The 17,391-nt window shown below is 43.6% G+C and overlaps 2 protein-coding genes, 1 long non-coding RNA gene and 1 pseudogene across 4 annotated transcripts; all 4 read right to left on the bottom strand.

The window, feature by feature from the left end:
* Positions 1-223: 223 nt before the first annotated feature.
* LOC308150995 (uncharacterized protein) lies at positions 224-2,151 on the bottom strand. The gene is made up of 8 exons (XM_080523797.1): positions 2,113-2,151; positions 1,971-2,031; positions 1,840-1,890; positions 1,484-1,528; positions 1,336-1,400; positions 1,097-1,214; positions 821-889; positions 224-719 (listed from the first exon to the last, which is right to left on the bottom strand). Exons 3-8 carry the CDS (start codon positions 1,846-1,848, stop codon positions 666-668), a joined length of 360 nt encoding a protein of 119 aa, XP_080379923.1. The 5' UTR covers positions 1,849-1,890; positions 1,971-2,031; positions 2,113-2,151; the 3' UTR covers positions 224-665.
* A 4,779-nt stretch (positions 2,152-6,930) lies between these two features.
* LOC308150997 lies at positions 6,931-8,919 on the bottom strand. Its single transcript, XR_013937272.1, has 3 exons — positions 8,881-8,919; positions 8,188-8,338; positions 6,931-7,644 (listed from the first exon to the last, which is right to left on the bottom strand). It is a non-coding gene; the product is annotated as an uncharacterized lncRNA (long non-coding RNA).
* A 921-nt stretch (positions 8,920-9,840) lies between these two features.
* On the bottom strand, positions 9,841-12,467 carry LOC308150196 (RNA-binding motif, single-stranded-interacting protein 1-like; annotated as a pseudogene). The gene is made up of 4 exons: positions 12,440-12,467; positions 11,791-12,007; positions 10,697-11,378; positions 9,841-10,174 (listed from the first exon to the last, which is right to left on the bottom strand). The product of its transcript is annotated as an RNA-binding motif, single-stranded-interacting protein 1-like (transcript).
* A 7-nt stretch (positions 12,468-12,474) lies between these two features.
* LOC308150195 (RNA-binding motif, single-stranded-interacting protein 1-like) lies at positions 12,475-13,515 on the bottom strand (the record flags this gene model as incomplete). The annotated part of the gene is made up of 1 exon (XM_080523054.1): positions 12,475-13,515. A coding segment is annotated over one exon (1,041 nt), but the record flags the coding sequence as incomplete, so codon positions are not given.
* Positions 13,516-17,391: the final 3,876 nt, after the last annotated feature.

Genomic DNA, 17,391 nt, shown 5'->3' with positions numbered 1-17,391 from the left:
TGCGACATGTAGATAGCATATATTTAGAATATGTAAAATGCAAACACCAGAAATGCAAGAAAGTTTATGAGGTATACCAAATGGAATTAATAACAAGTGTTACAACCCTTCTGTCTAGAGTAAAATAAGGGCCTAACAGGGTAGAGTGCAGAATGTACAGGTGTGTTGCAACACAAATGCCCAAAAAAAGTGTACAAGGGATCAAATCAATTCAAGCTTTATTTGTATAGCGCATCTCACAAGATACGACTCAATGCGCTTCAATCAAGACATCATTGCTGATTGCACTTTAGCACAAGTGCTCTTTCAACATTGTCTCTATGGTCTTTCAGCTTCCTTTTCTTCTCACATTTTCGACCATATAATGGTGAGACAGCTGCTTCTCACTGTTGAGACAAAATGTTATAAAGAAGTGATTAATAATTAATTTAAGAAACTCACATTCATCAGTGGTTGCAAACTGTCATGGAATTTGTATTAGCACTCTCCTCATGTTTCCAAAATGCATTGCAAATGCAATGCACTAACAAGTCATTGGTCACTCTTCGTTGGTGTTGAACTTGTTGAGCCCTTTCCTAAAATAATAATACAGTGCTTAACCATGTTACAATGAAAAGGTGCAGTTAAGTACTGAATGAGTCACTCACTTTCTTTCCTTGATCATTCTACCTCAAGTGTCCTGATATAAAGTGTGGTTTCACTTTCCAGGCTTCTGACATCTTTGTCCCTGGTAACAGGATACACACATAAGCATGACTATGTGTACAGCTGTGAATGGTGGATAGTATGTTTGTATGCAATAAACTTCATTCACACTAACCAATTCTTTAGGAGGAAAGCTGTAAGGCCTCTTGAAGTACGTGTGGTCCTCGTCAGTGTCCAGTGGCATCTGTACAGAGTCCACCATTATTGCCAGTATGTTTTACATGAAAGGGTTAACTACTTCAAAAAGAGATCCAGGCTGGATTCAGAATGACACAGTACCACTAAACATATTGCATGTGCCATAAAGTTGCATGGAGTATGTGTTTTAGGAGCAGTAGCCCATTCAGAAACAGGCACACGGTCATAGATACTTAGTGAGAGATGCACTGACCATGGTGTTGCTTGCATGACTCCTTTTAACACTTGAATAGGTCCTGAATACAGGTGGGACACTGTCGTGAAGGGTCGCTCTGCCTTCCTCACTAAAGTGAGCAAACTTCCTTCCATATCTGAAATTAACACACATTATCTTCACCGGAAGGTTGAATTGTAGGGCCAGGTGTTACCCCAAAGTCCTCTTGATAATAAATGTACAAATACAATTATTATTTTTGTAGCACTGCAGCATACCCTTCCAGCCCAATGTTTTCCACCAGGACAATACACCACCACCTTCTCAGGAGAGACATGTCATCCTAAAGAAAGAGCAGTTACTCAATTTGCATTCAAAGTCTTATAGCATATTGATATAATGGGTTCTTGTTTTCTTAATACTTACAATGCTGAAGTCAAAGGTAGCCTCCATGGCGAAATACCAGGCATACTGTAATGAGAAAAGACACAAAGACAAGATTACCATGTGACAGCTTATAACTCAGTGAGAAGGTAGTCACACACATCCAATGAAATGTACATGGCTGATAACTCCATAGGAAAGTGATATGAGAGGTCTGCACACATGAATGTTCCTTAATACCTTTTATTGCACACCTTTTTATTTGCAAATGCACAAACAGAATGTTGGTCAGGACTAAGTGGTGGTCAGTCATTGTTACATACATTTACACATTTTTTTGATGGTTTTAAGGAACAATCAAGTGTGCCATATCACTTGGTGGCATTACCATAACTCACCATTATCATGAAGACACCACAGTCATTGCCACTGGTCTGCCTCGGAAGCCCCTGTACGAAGAAAAGTTAGTTAGAGAATAGTAGGTAATTATGACTATAGCTATAATATGATAGTAACATTCAAACAATACCTCCAAATCCAGACCAGTCTTCTCTGTCCAGGATCCCGCAACAATTTTCTCAGCAACACCCCTGGGCAACCAAGAATAAAACTAAGTCAAACAAAGAAGTACACACCTCCTACAGGAGAGAAAAAAGGAACAACATTCGTACCACTGCTGCTTCAGAACCACTTCACACCATGCAAGTCGGTCGATCATGCTTATTTGCAAAAGTTCAATGAGGAGGATTTCTCTGTGTTTCTCTTTCCTTGTGTTGGAAATGTGTCTAAGTCCACTCCAGCTTTCGGGAAGCCAATCCTTTCTGAATGTTGGACAAACAATCAGTACATAATGCATGCATTGCCACAATGCCTCCTGATTGAACACAAGTCTTTAGAAATGGCAGTAACATTAGACAGGTCAGGGGACCGCCAGGACACACATCATAGGCAGGTCAGGGGACCGCCAGGACAAACATCATAGGCAGGTCAGGGGAACGTGACCGCCAGGACACACATCATAGGCAGGTCAGGGGAACGTGACCGCCAGGCAGGTCAGGGGAACGTGACTGCCAGAGCAAAAAATATTTGGGGCAACCTTAATAGTGTTCTGTAGGCTTCAGAGGTGAATCCCCTTGGAGTTTTGAAATACTGCGAATCTAGAAAGAAAATTTCTTTCTGGTGTGGCCTCATTACCTACAGGGAATAACGCATTCTGGACAATAAGCAAAAAGGACACTTTGGGGGTAATACAATAGACACAAACTCACAAGCAAATGGCATATGAAGGTTAAAGCTGAGAAATGCTCAACTACATTGTATGTCTTTATAATCTACTACTGTGGATGTCATATGTTGCATATAAAGTTATGCTCTGTATATATATATATATATATATATATATATATATATATATATATATATATATATGGGTATAGTACACTTACACACAGGACAAAGTGGCCTGGAACCCACAGTGGAAGGATAAGGGCATCCTTCTGATCAGCATGTTCCTGTTCAAAACCATGTACTGCATTTATCATTTTTATCCAACACTTAACTGGGGTGTGCATGATTATGAATTACATGATAATTTGATGAAGTCCTTTCTCAGACATGTAGTGTTTTTTTTGGCTTAGTTTTAGGTATTTAGGACCAACACAGCTAATGTGCTGATGTCCCATGAAGGGCATGCCAATTGTAATGCTGGATACAATGTTGTCTACATAGCTGTTTATCTTATTCAAATACCGGCTCAATCATTTGACTTACTGGGAAATGGCTCATGGGATCACAGTTGTGGGAATGGACCCACGTTGAGGTTACATGAAGGTCAGCAATGAAAACCGCCTTTCCCTGTAGAATTCAAGTGCATCTAAAATTAGTCAATGCTAGAAAATGGTACGTAAAACATATGGCTGAGTTCCAGCTATCTATTAAAATCACAACAAGGCATATAAGCCACAACATTACCTTTTCATCCAGGCACTTCAACAATCAACTATCCTTAGTATAAACATTTCTTGCATAAATGATTTAAAAAAAACATACCTTCATAGTAGCCATTTGGTCAATCAGCCTGAGGCAAGCGTTTCCTACCTGGTGATGTAGTTTACAGATAGCGTTAGACAATGAATTCATGACAATTTCTTTTCAAAACATACCTTCACCACTAACATGGATAGTTGTAACATACAAATGAGTCCATGTCCTTTTGAAGTCCAAGGGTCAACATGTTTTCCCTGTTCAGGCAAGTTGTTTTATCTTTGATGATGAGCTCATCATGTGGCCTTGTAATATCCAGGACATAGTTGATCTGGAGAGGACATGTACAAATAAATCAACAGCAAAACAAAGAACACAGCATGAACGTCAGTCGTTTTCCAAATGAATAATAAAATACGAAGGACAATAGTATATAGAAACATCAGTTTACCAGCTGCTCCTGAAGGGGATGATGACCCTTTAGGGTCCATGAGGCTCTGCAGGGCTCCAGTGAGGACATTATTGTTATGTCCTCACATTTTTCTGAACATTGGTCAATGTTCTGCGGTTCCTTTTGCACTGTAGTAAAAGGTAGATCATCGTCATGACTTGATCCATACACATTTGTCCAGCTGAACCAGTTATACAGATGATAACAGGCTGTCATAATACCTGAGGGGTGTGCTGGAGATGAAGTGCCACTTGAATACAGTGTAGATGCTAAAAAAGATATGATCAATAATTTAAAAAACATTAGCAGTGGAGACAAAACAATTTCAAAGAGAACAACATTTAACACACATATGTAAATATTTAACACGCACCCATTACTGCCTTTCCACTTGAATCAAGGGTGATGTCCTCTGGTGACACTTTCCGAAGGTCTGTCAGGGTCTTCTCATTGACCATGCTGTTGTGGTGATGAATAATACATCGCATGACAAAGAGATGGCTTCCCGGAGACATCAAGTTCATAAAATAGTTATTTTTTTTCATTTTTGAGAAAAGCTGTTCGGCTGTTTGAGAGTTCACCCAGCCACAGAGCTCCGGGACAAGGCCTATCTTTCTGAGGCAATCCTTTGGGTCTTTTGTGTTAGCCTCATGGAAAGTGTCATAGAGAGCATAGTGATCCGAAGATCCTGTTGTAGGGTGTGCATTTATGTCCACGGGCTCCTTTTTCAATTTTAACCAGGGCAGGTTTATTTTCAGCCCACCTTTCTCAGCGGACTTCAGATTGTCAGGTGTGGCTTCGGTCAGTCTGCCTTCATTTGGTCTGAAGGGCAGTTCTTCGGATTCCCTCAAGTTGGTGTGAGTAGCCAAACCTCTGGCAAAGTCATATATGGCCACATTTGGGAAGTGTTTAAAAGACAGCAGCATGTCCGCATAATCTCTTGGGCTTTCAGCTCTTATATTGAACTTAAGCGCATTCACAATTCCACATGGGCACATTATCACTGCCCAGCCGCCTTAACAGGAAAATAAATTGAAATATAAGTACATGATAATATAAGTACACTGGTGATATAAAGTGTTTAATTTGGACTTATTTTCTCTAAGCAAAAATATAATAAATTCCGATAATTGTGTTTTGCTAAACTTACCAGATGCACTCCAGACCTTTTGGAAGACCTTGTCATATGTACTGCGGCTTTTCATCTCCTCCCTCAAGCGAACGATAAGGTCCATTTTTGACCCGGTTGAGTCAAGCCCACAGTGTTTTACCAGGTTTCGCACTGCAAGAACCTGTGTTTTCATGGTAGTGAAAGTACATTAACAACCAGATAAACTATTACATACAGACTTCAGTTAAATTATATTAAATGTGTTGCTTACACTTATGCATGACCATCTAATAACAATTAGTTTGAGAAAATCTTTTAAAGTAATCTCACCTTCAACTTCATTATCTCATTGGTCAATCTCTCCTCGGTTACGTCCATCTCTGCCGCCTCCATCAGTTGTGAAGTATTCCTACCTCGACCCTTCATGTACTCTGTGTTGAAGACAATGTTGTTGGCCCTGGTCTGAGGACCTATCCATGGTGCCCAATTATGGTAGGAAGGGGATACCACACAAGGATTTGCAGCATTACCTAGGCAAGAGCAAACAGACAACACAAGCAAAAACACTAATGGTGGTCAACAAGGCTATATACTGTACATAATACAGGTACATGCACCTAGAAAACATATACAAAAATGTACACCTGTCTTCAGTTGGATACACTTGGCACAGATCACTCTTTAAATCCTTCCCTTTAAATTCCTCCAAGTTGAAAATCTTCACTTACTCTTCACAAAGCCTCGACAAAGGATCTCTTGGCTAACGGAACGCCAGAAGTCCTCAATGTCGACCCGGCCATCAAATATAGGTGGTGGCTCTGGGATATCACTGACTGAAAGACAAACAGTTACATAACATAGTAAAAATAACAGTGGTCATTGTAACAGACCTCATAAGAGATAAGCACTCACTTGGCATGCTGAAGACTCCCTTCTTATGCAAATCCATCACCACAACGGGAGGATGATCTCCACAGTTCACACATGAGAAATTATATGTATGCGAGGAAAGGGCTTCAAAATGCAGGTAACCGTGGAGTATGGAGTCCTTGGCTGGATAAGTTTGATTGTTTGTGGCTTGTAAAATCTCCACAGCTCTTCCCACTGCTGTATGGTTCTACAAATGGACGTGGAGGGAAAACTGTCAGGTCAACATCAAATGGAAAGCACAGGCTAACACATACAAAATATCAAACGTGTGTTACCTGTACAGAGTTCCTCAGGTAAAGGCATAACTGATGTGTCAAAATGACACTATCATTAAAATTATGCAGCCCCTCTGCCCACTCCTGGTAGCGGTAAAATGTGCCACATGCTGCACATTTTTTTACGTATGTTGTTATCCCTGTAAAAAAGGATGTCAGTGACATGATGGTTACTATATGATGGACAAACCACATATTTGGTAATTCATGGAACTAAACAATTCAGAAATAACGATGTCTGTCATGAAATGCAACCTACCCTCCACAATTCCAGTGACTGTGACGATCTTCGCTTTTCTGGACACGACAATTGGCTCAGAAAGAGCAACTTCGCCGGGACACTTATGGCAATAGTTCTCTTGTGGAGCCAAGTGCCTTGGTATATCCTCTGATTGTAAGACTTTAATGGGAAGATCTGTTGGCAGGGCTTTGTGTCCTATAAGGTAATCCACCATATCCAACAGCCTTCCCTTTCCTTCTGGGGGATACAGGGGAACAGCCTGTGTGTCCTCAGGTGCTGCCTGTGTGTCCTCAGCGGTAAATGTCTCATAAGAAGAGTCTTCGAAATACTTTTTGGTGAAAAGGGTAGGCCTTGTTTGGTGCACGTGCCACTTGGCTATAGATTTGTGTGGGCAGGATGTTCTGGGTTTTGAACATGGGCAATGCCAGGTGTTTATGGAATGTTCATAGTGGACCATGACCCTCCCCAATCTTGAATAGGAGGAGATGTGTGGTTCCAACACTGAAAAGAAAATGCGTCCCTGTTCTTGGCCAGGGTTCACCTCAACACTGAGTGGTGCAGCTTCTTCACCAGCAGCCAGCTTCCTTCTCAGACACACACTCTCTGTGTCCTTGCTAAACCATTTGTTCAGGACCATTTCTGAGAGAATCCCTTCATCAAGATCAATGGCTGACTTGGTGTTCACAGGACAGTACACCAAGGACCGAACATGGTTGCAGTCAAAACCCGATAGGCTACTTCGACGTGCATAGTCATATGCCTTGCTGCATGTCTCTAATTCACAGGTTACCTGGTTATTACCCCAGGAACATTTTTGGACATGAATCCAGTGCACAGGACCCCTAAAGGTCTTGGAAACAGCAAACATTCCCTTTTTGTTATCTATGCAGAATGATTGTAGATGGTGATTTGCTGTAATGTCTAATGGATTTGATGAGTGGTACCTTTCGATGTGCTTCTTGACGTTCTTCTTGTTGAGTACTAAGTTACAAAAACAACATGTTGTTGATTGGTACCTTGACCTCGATATCTGGGGGGCTGTCTGAGACGTAGTTGCTGGAGCCGTCGTCCCCACAGCAGCTGGGAGTTGAGTGCAACACTTTTTTAAGTGATTAAGAAAATACTCCTTACGCATAATGACTCGGGGGCAAAAGCCACAGTGATAATGGCTGTTGGTCACACAGTCACAGTGGCATTTATAAAAAGCATATCCTAAAAGAAATAAAGAAAGTGATTTAGAAGATAGGCCTACTAGAAACATACCAATAAGTTGTATTTTTGTAAATACATAATTTGAAAAAAGGTGTTTGTGAGAACAATACATAATCATGTCACTAACAATAATAGACCCCTGGTCTGAGGTAGATTACTCTTCCTGCTACGACTGGTGAATTGATGATTCACTTGCTTAGTCAAATGTATTGATTAAAAGTCGCTTTGGAAACAGGCGTCTGCTAAATGCCCAAACTTTTATTAAATAAAAATTCGATAACATAGGGTCCATGCCTATAACTTGAACTTTTGCATTTGAATTAATAATTAAACCCACATTAGGTAATTAATTCAGCGTTGCTAACAGGTCAGAACCGTAATATAAATCTAATGTGGAATGTGAAAGCTCACACAAACATCAAATGAGCCCACAATGTCTGATCTAAAACTAATTTACACCAAGGATGTGCTGGGGCACAGAAATAACACATTAACACCATTTAAAATTCAAATGATGACATGATAATATATAGGTGGACTTACCTCCATATTTCACAGCAGAACTATGGTGGAACTGCATATGAGATAGAAGAGCAGGGTACTTCCCTGCCTTGTGACAACATGGACACTGGAATGTGTCCAAGTCCAATCTCTTAAGCGCAGGATATTGTCCATCTGGAAACATCATGTTGGTCTATGGAAGAATAAAATATAATTAGGTGAATGTATCGAATGTGACTCCAAATAACTTTCATTTCCTTTAAATTGAATATTTCATTCCTTTAATTCATCTTGCTTGAAAATATGTGACCTGAGCTCAAAATATTATATGTGCAACCTACATACAACAGTGAACACACTACCAAAGTTCGAAAATAGCATATAGTTCATCTTTAACTTAGTGTTAGTTGTAATAATTACCACGTGAAAGTCATTCCCTTCCCCCCACCTGAGCGCGGCGTTTTTTAGCCCTGCCGGCTGTACATGTTTATCTTTGTTTTGTCACTATTTGCACTTCTGGTTATATGCATAACTGCATTTTGTTGTTGGTACTTGTACTCAGCAATGACAATAAAGTTGAATCTAATCTCATATCTGATAACGCTAAACCACATAGAATTACCCAATTAGATGAACAAAACTACAGCCAAATGCGTAACACATGCAACAACCTAAATAATAAATACATATATGAAAACTATAACATGTTCATTAATAATATTTCGAAATTCTCACCTGAGCTGCATTTGCCATTGTACTTGTAATTCTTCTTCTTTGTATTGTATTGTAGCGAACGGAGATTGGTAGTCCTCTGTATCGAATTGTAGCGAACTATCAGATCCTTCAAAATCTCGCGGATTCTCGCGGTTTCTTTTACCGACGCGCTTACGATGACGTGGCCCAACACATTTCCGGGTGATGGATTTGTTGCGCGCAGATGGATACTATAGGCTGTGCCACTGCGCCGCGGTAGTAGGCCACCATTATCTCCTTTTGGCGAGAGATATACCCAGGCTTTGAGGTAAATTAGGCTTAATCCCAAATAGATGCCCTATCAATATTGCATTATTATAAATGCATTGTAATGGCCAGTTTTTAGATCTCCATTAAGACAATTTAATAAACCCTCTGACAAATCTCATAATCTGTTTTTCGGTGCAGTACGCCCACTGGATTTTTTAATGTATTCTATGTATGCATCATTAAACTGAGATTATCCAAAATATATACGTATGTATATACAATCTGTTGAGAGAATGATATACAATTTGAGAACAAACTTTAGAAGATAGAATTTTTATTCATAACTCAACAAAAAAAACATCACAGTGTAAATGTTAGAAAACCATGTCAGTAGTCCACTTAGCTTTCACAAATTCAAACAAAAACTCAATCTGACATTAAAATGGATAAGAATAGGAAGTGGAAACTAAAAGACATGCTGGGAGGTGTAAGTAAAAAATACAGCAGCCTACATCAGTTGGTTCTTCTATCATGCTAACATCTGTGATTTGTTATAATGACCTGTGGCAGGGTGGACTGCTCGATGCCTCCCTCTGGCAAGAACCGTGGAGTGATCTTCAACAACCACTTATCCGTTTTTTTATGGGCCGTTAAATGGTAGCTTTCGATTTATGGGCCGTTCGATGGTAGCTATTTTTTTTTTATTTTGCCGGTCGGCTCGGCCCAAAACTGCTACTTGCTTTGTTGACTATATGGAGAGGAATTGTTGGACGAATCCACCTGCTGCTGCGTGCCGTTTTCAGCAGCAGCCTGCATGTGGGAATACTGGGGGGATGTAGGCTCCTTGCATGGCTGTGTTAGCAGGAATGTACGCGCCGCTGTTCCCCAGTGAGAGATGGCCCATCTGCTGTGTCATCATGGCGGTAGGCTGCATTGACATGGTGTGGTCCACAGAGGGCGACATCACAGCTGCCGGTTGTTGCATAATGTAAGGCTGATGGGCCATCCAAGAATGATTCTGCACCTGGTAGGTGGAGACAGGAGACATATAAGGAGACATGGCCGTCTGAGCCATCATCCTGTTATTTTTTTTTTTTTTTTTTATCTTTTATTATCAAAAATACATTTCACAGATAATTTGTTCAGTTGGTTATTTACATTATTCACAAAACACATACAGATACGATACGTAAATAACACAGTGAGACATGACTGACAGCACAACACAGAATGTGGGACAGACATAGAATAGACAAAGGACGACAACAAAAAAGACCAAGTAGCATACCAGGTCTTATCTATGCCTGGCAGCCCTTGGTCAAATCAGAAAAATCATAACGTCAAACATAACAAATAAACCATACGCAAAATAATCCAAACAAAGAGACAAAAAGAATGCTACAACAAATATAGAAATGATAAAACAGTAAAAAATGATGAAGCAAAGGACATATGACACATAAAAACAGAGAGCGACATCACAGCTGCCGGGTGTTGCATAATGTAAGGCTGATGGGCCATCCAAGAATGATTCTGCACCTGGTAGGTGGAGACAGGAGACAGGAGACATATAAGGAGACATGGCCGTCTGAGCCATCATCCTGTTAGTCAGGGTGTACGGAGACGCGTAATACCCATTCTGCATAGCGGCTGAGGATGGATCATAGGCCAGAGTCATCCCACCCAGTCGCAGCTCCGCCTCCCTGGGCCATGTCCGTCCGTTGGGGACAAACGGACTGTGACTGTGCCTCTTCCTCTGACCATCAGCAAACTTACAGAGCAGGGGCTCAGGGGGCGCCAAAGTTCCTGGCACCATCTTGATAAACTTCCCATTGAAGTGGGAGATCACTGCGTTGCACTTCTCTGTGGACTCCATCCTGGCGAAGCCCACCCCTCTGCTGTTCCCACTGTAGTCCCTGAGGACGCGGGTGGAGATGACCTGGCCGAAGGGCCTCAGCAGGCTCTCCAGCTCCTGCTCGTCCACTGACAGGGGCAGGTTGGAGATGTAGAGGTTGGTAGGGTCCTGCTCCTGCTGCTTAGCCATCTGAGCTTGTATTCCACTCGTCTTCAGGGCATGGACTGCCTTCAGGGCTGCTGCTGGACTGCTGCTGGACTTACATTTATTTGTTGTCTTATCAAGGATGGCCTTAGCCGATACGATCTTGCCATACGGCTGGCAGAGTTTGACTAGATCCAGGTCGGTGGTTGCCGGGGGCAACCCGCGGATGTACAGGTTGGTTTTGCTGAGCTGGTCCCAGCCCGTGGTGCTGCTGCTCACCGTGCTATCTTTCAATCTTTCTCCTCCACTTCCTCTTCTATTTCTTCTTTCACCATCAAAGCTTTTTCCTCCTCTTCCTCTCTTCCAGCCACCATCATTTCTTCTTCTTCCTCTTTCACTAACACATTATGTTCCAGTGGTTGACTGCAGTCCTCCAACTTCACTGCCACCATCTCTGGACCCTGCTGTGAACCCAGGGACTCTGTGGACTTGGCTTCAGACATGGTAGTTGGGCTGTGAGATGGATATTTCTGCGTTTTCACCAATGTGGAGATACCGGCGCTGCTCAAAACGGCCCTGTCGGAAGTCTTCTGTCCTTATAATATAATATTATGGTCATAGAGACGTTACCTTGCTGTCTGTCCTTATATGGTCATAGAGACGTTACCTTACAAGCTGGCGACCTCAACGGACTCACTATTCCACTCGTCTTCAGGGCATGGACTGCCTTCAGGGCTGCTGCTGGACTGTCAAAGTCCACAAACCCATAGCCTTTACATTTATTTGTTGTCTTATCAAGGATGGCCTTAGCCGATACGATCTTGCCATACGGCTGGCAGAGTTTGACTAGATCCAGGTCGGTGGTTGCCGGGGGCAACCCGCGGATGTACAGGTTGGTTGCTTAAGACCAAAATAAAACCAGTAACATCTCACCAAATGAACACTCATTGCAAGCAACATATTTTTTTTCATATATCTGACTAATAAACTACCTGTAAAAATCATTGAAATCTTTTATAGAAAAAAACAAACTTTCAATCGCATGCATTTTCAATATCACATCACGCGGTAGGCCTACGTGTCCCATTGCATCAACTTGAGAATCCTTGGTAGAAAATACACGTCTTTCGTCTACCTATTTTTCTGTATCTTTCTTTTTTGGGAATAATTCGTTTAGTCCATTTACACCTTTTTCCATCCTCCGCCGTAGTAGTTTCTGTTGACTCCGTCTTCCACAGATGTTTGGTTGAAGCTGCAAAAGAGGGTCCCGGGTCTGGTCCATCAACAGCGGCTGAGACTGCCCTCAATGTGACATCATCTGTCATCGCCCACAGCATCCATTAGGGCTCACTGAGGTCATCTGCTCATTACTTGCTTTGTTGAATATATGGAGAGGAATTGTTGGACGAATCCACCTGCTGCTGCGTGCCGTTTTCAGCAGCAGCCTGCATGTGGGAATACTGGGGGATGTAGTCTCCTTGCATGGCTGTGTTAGCAGGAATGTACGCGCCGCTGTTCCCCAGTGAGAGATGGCCCATCTGCTGTGTCATCATGGCGGTAGGCTGCATTGACATGGTGTGGTCCACAGAGGGCGACATCACAGCTGCCGGGTGTTGCATAATGTAAGGCTGATGGGCCATCCAAGAATGATTCTGCACCTGGTAGGTGGAGACAGGAGACATATAAGGAGACATGGCCGTCTGAGCCATCATCCTGTTAGTCAGGGTGTACGGAGACGCGTAATACCCATTCTGCATAGCGGCTGAGGATGGATCATAGGCCAGAGTCATCCCACCCAGTCGCAGCTCCGCCTCCCTGGGCCATGTCCGTCCGTTGGGGACAAACGGACTGTGACTGTGCCTCTTCCTCTGACCATAAGCAAACTTACAGAGCAGGGGCTCAGGGGGCGCCAAAGTTCCTGGCACCATCTTGATAAACTTCCCATTGAAGTGGGAGATCACTGCGTTGCACTTCTCTGTGGACTCCATCCTGGCGAAGCCCACCCCTCTGCTGTTCCCACTGTAGTCCCTGAGGACGCGGGTGGAGATGACCTGGCCGAAGGGCCTCAGCAGGCTCTCCAGCTCCTGCTCGTCCACTGACAGGGGCAGGTTGGAGATGTAGAGGTTGGTAGGGTCCTGCTCCTGCTGCTTAGCCATCTGAGCTTGTATTCCACTCGTCTTCAGGGCATGGACTGCCTTCAGGGCTGCTGCTGGACTGCTGCTGGACTTACATTTATTTGTTGTCTTATCAAGGATGGCCTTAGCCGATACGATCTTGCCATACGGCTGGCAGAGTTTGACTAGATCCAGGTCGGTGGTTGCCGGGGGCAACCCGCGGATGTACAGGTTGGTTTTGCTGAGCTGGTCCCAGCCCGTGGTGCTGCTGTTGCTGCTGCTGCTCACCGTGCTATCTTTCAATCTTTCTCCTCCACTTCCTCTTCTATTTCTTCTTTCACCATCAAAGCTTTTTCCTCCTCTTCCTCTCTTCCAGCCACCATCATTTCTTCTTCTTCCTCTTTCACTAACACATTATGTTCCAGTGGTTGACTGCAGTCCTCCAACTTCACTGCCACCATCTCTGGACCCTGCTGTGAACCCAGGGACTCTGTGGACTTGGCTTCAGACATGGTAGTTGGGCTGTGAGATGGATATTTCTGCGTTTTCACCAATGTGGAGATACCGGCGCTGCTCAAAACGGCCCTGTCGGAAGTCTTCTGTCCTTATAATATAATATTATGGTCATAGAGACGTTACCTTGCTGTCTGTCCTTATATGGTCATAGAGACGTTACCTTACAAGCTGGCGACCTCGACGGACTCACTATTCCACTCGTCTTCAGGGCATGGACTGCCTTCAGGGCTGCTGCTGGACTGTCAAAGTCCACAAACCCATAGCCTTTACATTTATTTGTTGTCTTATCAAGGATGGCCTTAGCCGATACGATCTTGCCATACGGCTGGCAGAGTTTGACTAGATCCAGGTCGGTGGTTGCCGGGGGCAACCCGCGGATGTACTGGTTGGTTGCTTAAGACCAAAATAAAACCAGTAACATCTCACCAAATGAACACTCATTGCAAGCAACATATTTTTTTTCATATATCTGACTAATAAACTACCTGTAAAAATCATTGAAATCTTTTATAGAAAAAAACAAACTTTCAATCGCATGCATTTTCAATATCACATCACGCGGTAGGCCTACGTGTCCCATTGCATCAACTTGAGAATCCTTGGTAGAAAATACACGTCTTTCGTCTACCTATTTTTCTGTATCTTTCTTTTTTGGGAATAATTCGTTTAGTCCATTTACACCTTTTTCCATCCTCCGCCGTAGTAGTTTCTGTTGACTCCGTCTTCCACAGATGTTTGGTTGAAGCTGCAAAAGAGGGTCCCGGGTCTGGTCCATCAACAGCGGCTGAGACTGCCCTCAATGTGACATCATCTGTCATCGCCCACAGCATCCATTAGGGCTCACTGAGGTCATCTGCTCATTACTTGCTTTGTTGAATATATGGAGAGGAATTGTTGGACGAATCCACCTGCTGCTGCGTGCCGTTTTCAGCAGCAGCCTGCATGTGGGAATACTGGGGGATGTAGGCTCCTTGCATGGCTGTGTTAGCAGGAATGTACGCGCCGCTGTTCCCCAGTGAGAGATGGCCCATCTGCTGTGTCATCATGGCGGTAGGCTGCATTGACATGGTGTGGTCCACAGAGGGCGACATCACAGCTGCCGGGTGTTGCATAATGTAAGGCTGATGGGCCATCCAAGAATGATTCTGCACCTGGTAGGTGGAGACAGGAGACATATAAGGAGACATGGCCGTCTGAGCCATCATCCTGTTAGTCAGGGTGTACGGAGACGCGTAATACCCATTCTGCATAGCGGCTGAGGATGGATCATAGGCCAGAGTCATCCCACCCAGTCGCAGCTCCGCCTCCCTGGGCCATGTCCGGACGGCCAAACGGACTGTGACTGTGCCTCTTCCTCTGACCATCAGCGAACTTACAGAGCAGGGGCTCAGGGGGCGCCAAAGTTCCTGGCACCATCTTGATAAACTTCCCATTGAAGTGGGAGATCACTGCGTTGCACTTCTCTGTGGACTCCATCCTGGCGAAGCCCACCCCTCTGCTGTTCCCACTGTAGTCCCTGAGGACGCGGGTGGAGATGACCTGGCCGAAGGGCCTCAGCAGGCTCTCCAGCTCCTGCTCGTCCACTGACAGGGGCAGGTTGGAGATGTAGAGGTTGGTAGGGTCCTGCTCCTGCTGCTTAGCCATCTGAGCTTGTATTCCACTCGTCTTCAGGGCATGGACTGCCTTCAGGGCTGCTGCTGGACTGCTGCTGGACTTACATTTATTTGTTGTCTTATCAAGGATGGCCTTAGCCGATACGATCTTGCCATACAGCTGGCAGAGTTTGACTAGATCCAGGTCGGTGGTTGCCGGGGGCAACCCGCGGATGTACAGGTTGGTTTTGCTGAGCTGGTCCCAGCCTGTGGTGCTGCTGTTGCTGCTGCTGCTCACCGTGCTATCTTTCAATCTTTCTCCTCCACTTCCTCTTCTATTTCTTCTTTCACCATCAAAGCTTTTTCCTCCTCTTCCTCTCTTCCAGCCACCATCATTTCTTCTTCTTCCTCTTTCACTAACACATTATGTTCCAGTGGTTGACTGCAGTCCTCCAACTTCACTGCCACCATCTCTGGACCCTGCTGTGAACCCAGGGACTCTGTGGACTTGGCTTCAGACATGGTAGCTGGGCTGTGAGATGGATATTTCTGCGTTTTCACCAATGTGGAGATACCGGCGCTGCTCAAAACCTGGAGAATGTACTGTATCATGCAATGAGTTCACAAAACATGTCATAAACAACAACAACAAAAAGTCACAGAACAACGTTATATAATACCGGAAGAGAGGAACAACCAAATGCACTCAAACAGGGAGAATTCAATTACTCAATTACTCAACTTCTGTAGGGCAACCTGCCATGGTGATCACTTTAACATGTGTTAACATAACGTAACATGACTTTGTAGCAGTCACACAAGTCTCAGTCATCCCTAACCCAAAGGTTTTACTTACACTGATATATAGTCCATTCACCTATTGTACTGTACTACTTTGGATAAAAGCTTTGGCTAAATGACATTTACTAAATGTAAATGTAGGTATTCGATATATAGACAAACTACAAGTCTACAAACTTTTTCAGTCAAAAGTGGACGATAGAAATGTCTTGTCTGTACATAGAAACATGTAATGCAGGCATGGGATAATAAGAAGCAGAGGAAGATGGAGAGCTGACTTACGTTTGGTGATTCTTGCCTTTTCACTAGAAGAACATGCTATGATCATGCAGGATACGATAGCATAGCTCAGGTTCAGTCCAACAGCCATGGTGTTGATGCTGCAACAGAAAGCAGGCAGCTCTCCCAGATCAAATCTCACCACAACTTATCTTTAACCATCTTACATTTCAGAAGTCAGACTGTCAAGTTCATTTAAAAACAACAGTCAATCCTTCAACTCAGTTGTCACATGGTTGCATGTGATGTTTGTTTGTTTGTTTTTTTATTTGGATCCATCATTAGATACAGCAAATATGCAGTAGCTATTCTTCCTGGGGTCCTCATACCATAAACAATTTTTAATCTTAAACACTTAAATACACTTCCATAACATTCATACATGCATACATAAGCTCTATTATTTACATTTTTAGTTGAAGACAACTTAATAACGAAATAAAGAAAAATAATACAAAGAAAAGTGAAGACAAAAACATAACTCTCCTTACCTTTGGGATCACAAGATAGCTCAATTCTCCAGTGAGAAACACCTAATTGTTTTCAGGATATCCTGTATGTAAACAGATACATCTTTAATTTTTTGTTAAAGCAAAAAGTGAGTTCACTGTGTAAACAAGAAAACACAAAAGTCAGGTGTCAGTCAGGTGTCAGTCAGGTGTCAGCCAGGTGTCAGCCAGGTGTCAGCCAGGTGTCAGCCAGGTGTCAATCAGGTGTCAGCCAGGTGTCAGTCAGGTGTCAGCCAGGTGTCAGCCAGGTGTCAGTCCGGTGTCAGCCAGGTGTCAGTCAGGTGTCAGTCAGGTGTCAGCCAGGTGTCAATCAGGTGTCAGCCAGGTGTCAGTCAGGTGTCAGCCAGGTGTCAGTCAAGTGTCAGTCAGGTGTCAGCCAGGTGTCAGCCAGGTGTCAGTCAGGTGTCAGCCAGGTGTCAGTCAGAGTCCGCCAGGTCTCTTCACCAGAGGCAGGTGGACCAGCGCTCCAGCCT

Source organism: Nansenia antarctica (assembly GCF_963989245.1).
Source record: "Nansenia antarctica genome assembly, chromosome: 2".
NCBI lineage: Eukaryota > Metazoa > Chordata > Actinopteri > Argentiniformes > Microstomatidae > Nansenia > Nansenia antarctica.
Note: the sequence above shows the minus strand (reverse complement) of the source record. Positions and strands in the feature narration are given on the sequence as shown.